At 37.4% G+C, this 13,452-nt stretch overlaps 2 protein-coding genes across 2 annotated transcripts; both read right to left on the reverse strand.

Annotated features, from left to right (window-relative positions):
- Positions 1-457: 457 nt before the first annotated feature.
- LOC105039264 (uncharacterized) lies at positions 458-1,615 on the reverse strand. The gene has a single exon (XM_010915356.4). It carries the CDS (start codon positions 1,334-1,336, stop codon positions 782-784), a length of 555 nt encoding a protein of 184 aa, XP_010913658.1. The 5' UTR covers positions 1,337-1,615; the 3' UTR covers positions 458-781.
- Positions 1,616-8,511: 6,896 nt separating this feature from the next.
- LOC105039265 (histone H4) lies at positions 8,512-9,072 on the reverse strand. Its single transcript, XM_010915357.4, has one exon. It carries the CDS (start codon positions 8,981-8,983, stop codon positions 8,672-8,674), a length of 312 nt encoding a protein of 103 aa, XP_010913659.1. The 5' UTR covers positions 8,984-9,072; the 3' UTR covers positions 8,512-8,671.
- Positions 9,073-13,452: the final 4,380 nt, after the last annotated feature.

Consider the following 13,452-nt stretch of genomic DNA (forward strand, 5'->3'; position numbering starts at 1 on the left):
ATATTTTTTTAACCTCTGCGAGCATCCAAACACATAATGAGCATAATTACAATCATCACTTCGTCAACATTATTTTCCCCAAAATGAAAATAAAGTTTGCACTAGCTTAAGCTGGTACAAATTATTATCTTTGACATAATTTTGATTATTCTTATAAGATCCGTATCCGATCCTGACACTACCATAAGAGTGAGAATGAAAATGAAATCTTATTTTATTAAAAAAGAACTAAGGCTAACCAAGCGATGGTGCCCCACCATTTCTTTAATGCGAAGAATTGGAAAAATATGCAATTTATTTTTAATACTCATTAATCAAGTCTGTATTTTTTAAAAAGCTAAAAAGATAATCATCTCATGATCCTTATCATTTCATGATACTTCACTGAAATGGTGGTGCTGGCGCATCATTTGTCCAAAAAGATTAAAAACTTAAAAAATATCACAGCTCATCTGGCTGTGCTAAGTTGACTCTTTTTCACTAAAATTCAATTTCTAGATGTGTACAGACTCAACCATTATTCTACTGCATATCTGAACCACCGCACTCCGTCTCATCATTATTTCACGGTGCATTTCCCAAACGAGACATCACCAAAGTGCCTACATGAATACAATACCGTGACCTGCTTGCACTCCTCGTGACCTCTACTCAAAGTACGCCTCCTTTCCTGTTAAGCGTTCAAATTCTTAAAAAACAAATTGGGCAAAGAAAATGCCCACCGAATTCTCAGATCAATCCAGTGACGAGATATATAGGCCTCGCACACGGCACACCTCCCTCACACGTGCGAGACGAAGCTCGGCGGCGGCGCCGCGACGGCGCTCTCCACCCCCGTGCAGCTCAGTGACCGGAGCAATTTCCACGACCTGCTCCTCTCGAAGCTCCACCGCCCGGAATCCTCAGGCATCGCCGCCGGGCTCCGCCGCCTCTGCCGTCTCCTGATCTCCTTCATCTCCATAGTCGCCGGCACTCTCACCGATCCGAGCACGAACAGGTACCACCTCGAACGCGACCTGGGCGGCTGGGGCGGCGGGGAGACTCTGACGTCCGACTCTGGCGCCTTCCTCAGCCTCCGGTACTCTGTGGTGGTCTCCGGCCACCATTGGTCGCGGGGAAGGCTTCTAGGCTTGTAGATATCATCTTTCTTGGGTGGACGAGGTGGCGCCACGCCGAAAGGAAGGAGCTTTCCTTGGACGAAAACGTCGTCAGCGGCACACATCTCCACGGGGGAACGGGGGACGTGGAAGTAGAACTCAAAGAGGTCGGTTTCGGGAGGGGCAGAACATCGGCCGGTGGGAGAGTTCCGGGGGTCGAACATGTGTGGACTGTTCATTGGGAGGTCGGAGAGGGAGAGGGTGGCCTCGTCGCTGTCGGATTCGTTGGGATCGGCGGGCAAGGGTACTTCGATGTAGAGGCTATTGGAGGAGGAAGAGGGGAGGGGGTTATAATAGAAAGAGAGAAGGTTTACTTTTCTTCGGTTCTAGAAGAGAGAAGAAATGGAGGAAGCGAGAGGGGAGGTGGAAGAGGATGGAAAGAACGACGCTGCTGCCTTCGGCTTCTCGAAGTTATGGGTTGGTCCGCTTTTCACTTGCCCGGTACCGCCACCGGTGGACGCGGCAAATACTTTTTCTATATACTAGAGATGTGTTGGGAGGTCAACATAAATGACTTTGGTCTTCTGTTAAAAAAGCCAATTAGAAAAATTGCATCATTTAATATAAATATATCTATAAAATTTAGAAAATAAAATATTTAAAAATTGAGTCAGTAAATCAGCTAAAATAAAATTATGATTCCAGATGTCGGTAGACTGATCTCTTTTATTTGCTAATAAAAGATTTAGCTGGGATCCAAAAAAAATTAGCTCCTTATGACTGCTGCTCTCTTTTCCCATCAAAAAGCATTGAGCACCATACTCTTTCTTTTTGAACCAAGCGGTCCAAGCCTACTCTATTTTTGCTGACAGCCTCTATCTATTATAACTCGGACCCCAGGGGTGCTCTGTTTTATATTCATGTAATTTGTTTACTCTGATTTTACAATAAAGGCAGGGTGGCTGTTTGCCTCCCTTATCATCAGAAAGAAAAAAAAAGGGGGACCTTGGTCTAAGTTCATTATTTTGACTGTGTTGTTAATAGCAAAATTTTGAACACAAGAAAACATGAACAAAGATTCCTATGCAGAAATTGATAGATGTTGGCAGAGGAGATATAGTCTTAGTATGGACACTGATTATCTTCAAATCATTTTCATGAAACTAAGTAAAGAAGTACTCTTTGAATGGGCTAGTCCAGGCTTGCAAGCTATATATAATAGATTAAATACATGCAATGTTAGCAATCTATGTAGAAGTTCTTTTACATACATACATATCACTTTATGTTATGGTGGAAAGATCTTGTTTACTGTTTGTAGCAAATACAAGGGAATTAAGACAGTGTATCCTAATTAACTGTTTTATATCTTTATGCCAGGACCTGATTTTCGGTTATAAACTATTGGAATAAGTGAATGTTTAATTGGGTGGGGTGTCTGTTGCCTTAGAAATTGGAAGGCCCAGTAGAAGCGATGCAACGGCTGGCATATTTTCCATTGAATATTATGCATATCTATTATTAATGCACCAATAGTATGGAATTATCAAACTTTGGTACAGGATAGGTGATTGAAAGGGTGTTTGATTCATGTCCGAAATTGAAATCGAAATTGAAATCAAAATCGAAATAGTTTGGAATGAAAATCAGAATGATCATATTTTTCGAAGTATTTGGCTTGTGATCAGAATCGAAATCGAAACTGAAATCTTTGGGAGAGTAGGGATAGTATTTTAGAGGGATTAGACCAATTCCCATTCCATCCGGAACTTAGAATTAAGATAAGTAAACAATATAACTATCTTAATTTCAAGCTGATAACTTTCAATAACCACATTGTTTACATGCCCTATCATTCAAAATTTTGCACGATTATGCTGGCGTAGGAAGCAATCAAATTCTCGGCCAAGTTAGAGAGGAATCGAAAAGGATGGCTTTGCAAATTTGATAAGAAGAAAATTAGGAGGCAAGAACAGTTGACAAGAGCATGACTTTGATGTGTTTCTCTTGTAATCTTATGCCCGTGTATTCCAAGGTAAGGAGTCGTTAGCGTGGAACGGACTACTGTTCGCGGACGGTGAGACGAGCCTTGTGGGTTAATCCTCCCTCCTCTCTTCTTTCGGACTTGGCGTCCCAATGTAGTGTCCTCCTCACCGGCCCTGCCGCGAACAGTATGAGACATTCTTTGCTTCAGGAAACGAAATACCGTGGATGTAGCTGAGGACGCTTGATTTCCACGGTCCAAGTCTTCTAGTGGGTCCTTATAGTTTAGTTTTTTAAAGTCCTCTAGTCCTACCCTGAGGTTTAGAATCCCGCTTTGAAATGGATCTAATGTGATGTGACTTGTATAAGTATCTTGGACTGGGTAGATCGGATTAGGTGGTAGGGTAGATGGTTTTATGTGACTTCTAGATAGCTCTGACCACGATCCAATCGATCAATGGCAACTCATTTTAGTGGCACCATAATATTTTTAAGATCTTCCCCTAGCTCAGCTTGTGAATCGTATACAATTAAGTCTCACGATGCAACATGCGAACGATTATCGAGTAATTAAGACTGATGTCCTTCTTACCCTATAAGAGATATCAACCCAGATCCTATACATACTACATTCCAATATTTTCTTTGTGGATATATTGCCTAACTTAAGAATCAGAAGATCTCTATCGAATAAACTCTGGCAAATAAATTTCTTCTTATTTTAGAATAGATTTTTTCGTTCAGCATCAAAAAGATTTTTTCGTTCGAGTACAACCATATCCGTTCGCTCTTGTCAGCCAACCTCTTCAACTTGGAGCTCATCCCACCTTTCTAACCTCGGAGCCCAGATATTGATGGCAATATTATGAATTAGTTATATTTGGTACAAATATAGATATCGTTTTGGTGCACTTGCATAAGGTCAAATAATATGAGAACACAAAATTTTACTAAAAATAAGATTTTTAATAAGGAAACGGAAAATGACCGGCAAAGGCATGATCAATCAGGCATCATGCGGACACTTCTGACTCTCGGTGCAAATTTCAACTTGATGCTCATCTTCTTCTTCTTTTTTTCCCTTTGAGGAAGAACTTGATGCTCATCATCATTGTGGGCTGAAGGTCTTGGACCTCCACCTAGATGGCTATCATGGAAGCACTAGGGACTTCCACAACGCTCAAAACATAATGAGGGAGAATAGCAAATATATTTTTTGGGGATAAGATCGAGATTTTAGGATTCCAACATGAAATCATTCATGTGCCAACACCCAACTTTCGCTTTTCTTTTTCTTTTTTTCAGGAAAGTAGATTGTGACTGCAAGGTGACGGCCATGACATCAAGACATTTCAGAATTAACCTTAAATCATGACATGGAAGAACATATACACAGATATGGACAAAAAGAAAAGAGCGTCAAAGATATTAGGATGAAGGAAGGTAGCTACGTATTCATGAAAAGTGATGTAGGTTACCTAAGGAATTATTCTGTCTCCCGTCGGAAAGAACTGCAAGCATCTCTGACACGGAAAGCATGGGTTCATAGGTTTTGGGGCTTTAGCTTCTAACCAAAACAAACATAGTTTTAACCATATAGATTGATGGTTCCAGTAAAATAAATCATAAGGTCTTTGGTTTCTGTGATAATTTAGCTAGTTGGAGGATTGCTGATCCAATTATCACTTGTTTACAGACAAGTAAAGGGCTAGTCATTTAATTACAACCATGGGCAGTGCAAGTAGGATTGCTTTCTCGTTAGCTCTAATTGCAATTTGCATTAAAAACAAACCAAATCATTCTTATGCTTATAGTGCCGTTAGAAAACTGGCAGGAATACCGAACACAATCTAAAGTGATTTCTAGTGCTTAGGCTGCCATTTCATTTTAAAAGAAATAATTACACTACTAGGTCTTGTTTGCATCTAAGGCAGCCAAAATTTATTTGATATTGCTCGATTAGAGAGATTTTGCATTCAAAGGAAGGTGTTCATGAGAGTCCTTGCATCTCACGAAGTCCCCTTGGTCCGAGATTTCAAAGTATGATAAATTCCGTTTCCGAGATGATTCATGTTACTGGTTTTATCGCATGCATTGCACAAGAGAGGCGTAGCAGTTGCAATGTATGGGGAAGTCAAAGTTCAAAACTCGGGCAAATGAATGTTTAGTAGTGCAGCCCAAGCTTGGCTTCTAAAGTGCAAATGCCTTGTGAAGGCAGCGGTTTTAATTTTATGTAGAAAGGTTTCTATGTCCAACTATTCGAGTTCTCTTTATATATACATAATGGTTTTCAAAAAAATTAAGATTAGATCTCAACAAAATTTTCTCTCTTTTACATTCCCGTTCCCCTACTCCTTTCACTTCTCTAAACAAAAAGTCCAGAATATATAGTCTTACAAAAAGGGATAGGCAAAATCTAAATGATGTTCAAGGATAAGTGGAAGTCTAAAATGTTGGACTTGATTTGATTAGATCCCATCCAGATGTGGTCCACAATAAGAGGATACCTATTTTTATTTTTTTTTGGATGACTACTTTCAAGATCAAACTCTAAGTTGTAATTGTTAGACCCAGAGATTTAATTGTTCTTACTAATAAGATGCAAATTTTCACCAACTCTTGTTTGTATTTTGGGAACCTGGATCGAGTAGCATGGTAGAAATTCCATTTTTCTTATCCTATAGCAGCTTTCTTTTTCATTTTGTTTGGGTTGGCATTTTCATCATGCCATCAATTTCCAGGTAAAATATTGCAGCTGCAACATCTGATGATGGATCCCATCCTCCACATGTGCAAATAGTGGTTGGATCAAGTGTACTTCTCACAATCAAACTACTTGGGACAAGTGGCGCATCTCGCATAATTAGGTGATAATCTTATAACCAGTTGGTTTATGGACGTTATAATTATATGAATATAGTCAAAAAAAAAAAAAAAAAGCTACTTAGAATTACACAGAGAAACTGTAGAAGCCTATTCTCACTTGAATTTGTTCATTCCCTCCAAATTAGAGGCATTTGGAGAGTTTCTTTATTTTTTAAAAAACGTGTAATTTTCTTCACACAGAAAAAAAGGCGTAAATTTACGTCCCCTGCTCCAATGAAGTCCACTTCATTGGACTTGGCCATGGCGTCGCCCTCCTCGTCCGTATCTTTCGCCTTTGATGGGCCCATCACCCATGCCATCTTCGACATTGATGGCATGCTCATTGGTTGGCGCGCCGACGAGCTGCTATCGACCATGGTGATGCAGACACCCAGCCGTTACACTGGTCCCCAAAGTTCGGGAACCCCTACGACCGGCCCATCAAAACGGAAGAAGCCCAAGCACTCGGCCCGCATCTTCTACGAGGAGTCGGGCCTGCTCACGCATGAAAGCTTCTTCGAGGAAAGAAAGCGATGCCGCTGGAGTTCTTCCCCACCTGCCGACTCCTCCCCGGTTGACTTCTACAATTAGGCTTTTTATTCTTCTCCCAGTTACCACCACCTTAATTAGGCTAGTTGACTGCTATTTCGAATTACTCCCCTATCTAGTTGAGACGTCGCTGAGTTTTTTATTTGGATCTCAGATGCATAAATGTAGTTCTTGCTATCACAGGGGTCATCAATTTATACAAATGGGATACCCAAGTGTATGACAACAGGGTGAATCTCCATGCTTCTCTTTGATTAGCTTCTAATTTCCCCCCTAGACCATTACCTCATTTAAGAGAAGACTCAGGTCACTTCAAAACCAGAATGGGTCGATCTCGTCTTGAAATGTAACCACTTACCTGTTTGAGGAGCGATTTTGCGAGCAATCAATGCACTGCATGACATATTTTGGCATGACTTATAGACAGAATTTTGAATAGCGAACACATAATCACGGTGAAACATTTGCTATGAGGCATCATATGATCATGGGCCATGATCCAGCAGTGGACAAACGCAAGCCAGCCCCTCGTCTATTTCGTATTGCTGTGAAAAGATTTGAGCCATCATTGTCAAACGTTACTGCTTCATCCATGTACATATCTCTTTGATGTTATTCTCATATACAATCTAACCTGTAACAAATCAGACGACACACTAGTGTATCACGATAATGGGGATACAAAGTGAGGTTTTAGTTTTTGAAGATGCACCATCGGAAATCTCTGCGCCAAAGAATGTGGGGATGTCAGGATATTTTGTATCAGAGTGATCTGACCGTCTGCTTATACACCCAAAAAAAAAAAAAATTTCTGCCATAAAATAATTTAATTAAATGCAAAAATTTTCATCACCTGCAGCTAAGAATACGGAGGAGGATATGCCTTGAATAGAACGGATTGTGAAACAAGATTCATTTGTGGCAATCAAATATCTTGTGCGAGCAAATCGCTAGTTAGTTTTAGCTATCCAATTAGAGAAGAATGGTGAATACCGTTTGCCTAAACACTCAAGATGCTATATATGCAATTTTGCATTTTTCCTCCACATTCCCACTAAAGCACTAAAAGGACATTGCCGCAAGAACCAAGGCACTAAGATAGTGTTAAAAAGCATGCATAGACGTACTAATGCTAAGGAGCTGGCGCCCATAGCCGTTTTTACTGAAGAATTAGTCCTAGACGAAAGCTTCCGGAGTGCTTCCCGAGTGTAGGTTGATGTGATCTAACATGCTAAGGAAGATGTGTTGAGAAAATTTATCTGACCTTTCACTAAGAACTGGATTGAAGAGCATTTTTCATCTTTTATTTTAATAATTTCAGGGCCATCTTTCCCATTGTTTTCATTATGCACGTCCATGGTAATGGGTCCCAGATGCAGCCCTGGATGCTCCTCATTGCAAGGAACCACAGCAATTTCTCAGCTGCCCTGCTGGATTTCAAGCCAAGCCAAGCCAATGTTGGTAAAGCATGTTCCCATTTCTGTTGCTGCTCTGATTGTGAGGTTGTTCTCCATTGGGATTCATTTCAAGGAATCATCCAACTGGTTTCAATAAGCTTAGAATTTATTTTGGCATGTTTTACCAAAAACAATAAACAAAAAAAAAAAAAATCCTCGTTTGTATTTTGTACAACAAAAATTGCTGATAGGGCTTGAATTCGTATTGCTTCTTTCTAGCATTTCATTCCAAACCATTCAAACAATTGGTTTGATTTCCACATACCATCATATATAGGGAATTATAAGCAATTGAAAAAAAGCAGGGCCTTCTAACGGAAAACATCCCAACATAACAAAGAGCCAGGGTTATCACCAATACCACGATAAAGAAATTGGACGAGAAAAATTTCTTCTTAGAGGAATTGATGTGAAACTATTAACTATTTTATCAGATCAAAACAAGCTTACCATACCAACATTCCACCCCAAACGTTGCAAGCATTTCCTCAAACAGGTTGTATAGGGTTTGAAGATCTCATAGAAACCAAACATCATCCACATGCAGCCAACGAACAAAATTTACCAAAAGAAAAGTTCCATCGGCACCCAAAAGTTTTCATACAAAACTGAACATACTTGAGCATCAAGAACATTGTTGGGGAAAAAAAAACTGAAAAGAGAAAAGGAAAAAAGGGATAATAACATCAAATTTTAAGGCCGAGCCCGAAAACGTTGGCTCTAACCACCGAAGCCGTAGAGGGTGCGGCCCTGGCGCTTGAGAGCGTAGACAACGTCCATGGCGGTGACGGTCTTCCGGCGAGCGTGCTCCGTGTAGGTGACGGCGTCGCGGATAACGTTCTCCAGGAAGATCTTGAGCACGCCTCTTGTCTCCTCGTAGATGAGACCGCTGATACGCTTCACGCCACCACGCCGTGCGAGACGCCGGATGGCGGGCTTGGTGATGCCCTGGATGTTGTCCCGGAGGACCTTGCGGTGGCGCTTTGCACCTCCCTTTCCCAAACCCTTACCTCCCTTGCCTCGTCCCGACATCTCCTTCGAGCTCTGTCCCTTCTTTTACGGGGCCTCCTCTCTACATCTATCAGCCTTCGTCTCTCCGGACCCTTCCCTTCTGCTCCGCCTCTGAGGCTCGGGTCATCTTATAGTTGGACAGATCTCTCGTTGGCCGTTGGATGGGGCAGCGATCCGGGAGAAGCCTCTGTGTCAATATCTGGCCATCGGATTAATGGATCTCGCATATCATTGGTGGAAAAAAGAACTGATGGATCTGGGTACCTGCAACGCAAACCGTCAACATATTTCAGCGCGCGCGCGCAATTTCGGATTCGCAAGGAGAACAAAAATCATATGCGGCGGGGGTAAAACAAAATAGGATTTTAAAGTGTATATCCTTTTAAATATTTAAATTTATATAAATATTTTTAAAAAAATAATATTTATATATTTTTTTATAAAATATTTATTATATATATATTTTTTAAAATTTTTTATATATATACTAACATCATCTAACACCGTTAAAAAAATTAATGATTTAAAATTAAAATAATTAAAATATCTTTATACTAAATGTGTAAAAAAAATTATAAAAATACTATGCAAATAGCAATTTTATAGGAACATTCATATAAATTTAAAAGTTTGAAAAGATACACATAAAAAAAAATTCTAAACATAAATACATCTCTGTTGATTTATTAATTTTTTCGTTATTCTATTGAATATACTTAATTTATTGACTTACATAGATAAAAAATTTTTTACTAGATGATAGATCAAGATTATTTTATTTAAAAAATAAATGTATCGTAACTATTCATATTTTTTCTAATATGTAATAATATACTTATAAAAAAGATATCTAAATCCGATGCTTGTACATTTGCAAATAATGGGCATAGTTACTGGTTTGTACATTATACATAATAAAAATTTGCAACCTCTTTATATTTTGTTTTAAAAATTTTTATCAAAAACGTCTTTATGAAATGTATAAGATATATTATATCATATGAAATATAAAATTAAGTCTACTATATATATCATATCATATGAAGAACTTTTTAGAGAATTTGAGACATGTCAACAGGATCGAGCCGAACTTTTCTAAATTTTTTTTGAGATTTTGCTAAGTTGTTGCAAAGGATGATAGTCGAACGACTTTTGAAGCCATCATCAATGATGCTGAGCACCTTCTCTCGACTCCTTTCTTTATCGTTGGCATCTTTCTTTCCTTTGTTGGAGATCTCCTCACTATCGTACTTAGTCCCTCTCGTCGCCACTCTCAAGGACAACCAGTTGAATTCTTCCTCTCTTTTCTTCATCAAAGATCTCCTTAGTGTCAAACCCATACTTCCTCTCATTATCATTCTGAAAGACAATAGCCAAACTCTCCCTCTACTCCCTTCATTAGAGATATCCTTAGCACCAGACTTATACTCCCTTCTATCAACACTACAAAAGATGACCAGCCAGATCCACCTTCCATCAGACAATGTTGAACACATCACCATAGTTTTGCATGCCGAGCCAAGCACTTCACCAATTTTTTTCATACCAGATACTTCATTGAAGTTTTCCATACCGATTACTTGTTGAAGTTTGCCTATTGAGTGCTTTATCAAAATTTACCTTGCTAGATCAAGAAAGAATAGGTGGGCCTACTTCCTTGTCCTCTCCATCCTTATTGTGTCTTTAGATTCGATATTATAATAGTGAAGAAAAAGAGCAACAGAACAAGTAGGATATTACAATAGATTCTCTATTTTAGAATATTTGTAAGGCATGAAAAACGCCAATGCTATTATTTTTTAAAGCCAAGAAGGGGTTGTTGGAGGATGTGATTAAGGCTTGGTAGTGGCATGCATGAAGCTGGCTCTCTTTTTGAAAAATTTGGAAAGTTTCATAGAAGGAAACTATGTTGGCTTTTAATCTCTATTACTTCTCATATTTTTAGTAGCCTAATTTTGGTTTATAATGATTTTTGTAATTCTTTTTCTTATTCACTTCTTCTCTCTCTTTCCTTTATCTGAGAGATTTTTTATACTTATTTACTAAATGACCACAGTTCTAATGATCCATCCCATCATTGCTTGAAAATAAAATATAATATAGTATTCTAATATATAATATATTATATAATATCATCATCATGTTGTTGATTATATAATATGTTATCATATTATAGAGTAAAAGGGTCTAAATAAATCTAGATAAAATAGATAAAAATTAAATTAATTTTTTTTATATATATATCTTCTTAAATATTCAAATTTGCATGAATATCCTCATATAATTACTATTTACATATATACACTTATAAATTTTACCTTTTGTACATCTATCCATAACGGTATTTGAGTCATTTTAATTTTAAATCGTTAATTTTTTAACAGTATTAAATGATGTTAGTATATATATAAAAAATAAAAAAAAGTATACATATAAAATAAGTATTGTATGAGGATATATATAAAATAATAATTTTGAAAGGATATTCATGAAAATTTGAATGTTTAGGAGGATATGCATGCAAAAAATTCAACAAAATATGTAGCAAATTTTTGATTTTATTATATATATTTTTTTATACTAATTTTAAATAAAAATTTTCAAAATTAAAGATTTAAATATGACATTCTCTTTCTATCTTATTTTCATAATATAATATATTATATTATATTATATGGCCAAGTAATATATATCTAATAAATTAATTATCAAGCAAGTTAATACGCATCTTCAAATAAATCGATATATAATTTTTAAAATATAGAATTCATCAATATATAGTACATGATCAAATAATGTACACTTAGTAAATTAGTTTTCTAGCAACCTAATATACACTTCTAAATAAATTAATATATAATTTTCAAAATATTATGTTAACTAGTACACACTATAATTATATAGTAATACGCATTCATCAACTTTTTGATACATACTGTAACCTTCTTTGATGCACACATAATAGTGATCTAATATACACTTTTAGATAAATTGATACATAATTTTCAGAAAATAAAGTTCATTAATACATAGTATACGATCAAATAATATATATTTAACAAATTAATTATCTAATAAACCAATGTACACATCTAAATAGATTAATATACGATTTTTAGTATATTATGTTCACCAATAGATACTATATGATATGATAATATGAACCAATCGATATTCAAATCATACTATAAACTTTTTTGATGTATATCTAAAAACTATGTATTGATTTATCTAGAAGTGTATATTGGTTCGCTATTAGATATGTATCAAATAAGCTTACAATATATATCAAAAATTAATATATAGATATCACTAGAATATTGAATGTGTACTAGTAAATATAATACTTCAGAAACTATATATTAATTTACTTAGAAGTATGTATTGATCGAGTTGCTAGAAAACTAATTTACTAAATATGTATCATTTGATTGTACACTGTTTATTGATGAATTTCATATTTAAAAAATTATAGATTCATTTAATTTGAAAGTGTGTATTGACTTTCCTAATAATTAATGTATTTAGTATATATATCATATGGTTATATATCTATTGCCGCAACGCTTCAAGCTGAGGTAGAGTAGCTTGGTCGGCAGAGGTTCGAGGAGGAAGTTCGGGGGTCGGTGGTGATTCGAGAATAGTTTGCCACCCTTGGGACTTACAAGAAAAATTCGATCATCGAAAATTCTTCGATGGAGGATCCTCCAATGCTTAGTTAGCTAGAGCTTTGGAAACATTAGGGGAGAATCTAGCAAGGGAGTAATATTTTTCCACCAAAAAGGCTCAGTAGAGGGTCCCCTGTATCCTCTTTTATAGAGCAAAGAAATATACGTTATCTTGAATAATGGTAATTGTTGCGGATAGGGCTAGAACTCGGCTTCGGCTGGCTTGAGGTCCATCAGGCCGAGCCGACTTCAAATCGGGCTTCAGGCTTAGCCAGAAACTATTCATGCCAGGCTTGGGCCAAATATAGGGCCCATTTGTCTTTCAAATCGAGTTCGAATGTACCTTTGACCTAACTTGAACTCGAGCCCGAATTTCAGCCCAACCCAGTTTCCTTCTCAAATTAATTTAGCCTAAATAGCTAGTTTGAGTTAGCGTTAGCTAATTAGCTTAATCAATTAGCCTAAATATAAGGACCTTTCGGTGTTCCATCTTCCCGACTTTCCTCATCAAAGAGCCCTAGCCCCTGGTCTTGGTCCATCTCCGTCCGCCATCGCCGTCTTCTATCTTCCCCCATCATCGATGCGGGTCTTCTATCTTTCCTGATCGACCATCGCCAACTCCAATCTTCTATCTTCCCCCATCAACCATCGCTGACTCCAATCTTCCATCTTCCCTCATCGGCCATCATCAATGTTGGTATTCCGTCTTTGCCCATTGCCATCGCAATCAACGTTCGTCGTTCATCACCCTAATAGGTATGGCTCTTACTGAATCCCTCTTCTTTTAGACCTGCGATCTTCATATTCCTCAATCCCTATTCC

This window comes from Elaeis guineensis, chromosome 1 (assembly GCF_000442705.2).
Source record: "Elaeis guineensis isolate ETL-2024a chromosome 1, EG11, whole genome shotgun sequence".
Lineage (NCBI taxonomy): Eukaryota > Viridiplantae > Streptophyta > Magnoliopsida > Arecales > Arecaceae > Elaeis > Elaeis guineensis.

What these genes read in the sequence shown, in the direction of transcription:
- LOC105039264 (XM_010915356.4), bottom strand. Translation starts at nt 1,336, where the DNA reads ATGAACAGTCCACACATGTTCGACCCCCGGAACTCTCCCACCGGCCGA.
- LOC105039265 (XM_010915357.4), bottom strand. Translation starts at nt 8,983, where the DNA reads ATGTCGGGACGAGGCAAGGGAGGTAAGGGTTTGGGAAAGGGAGGTGCA.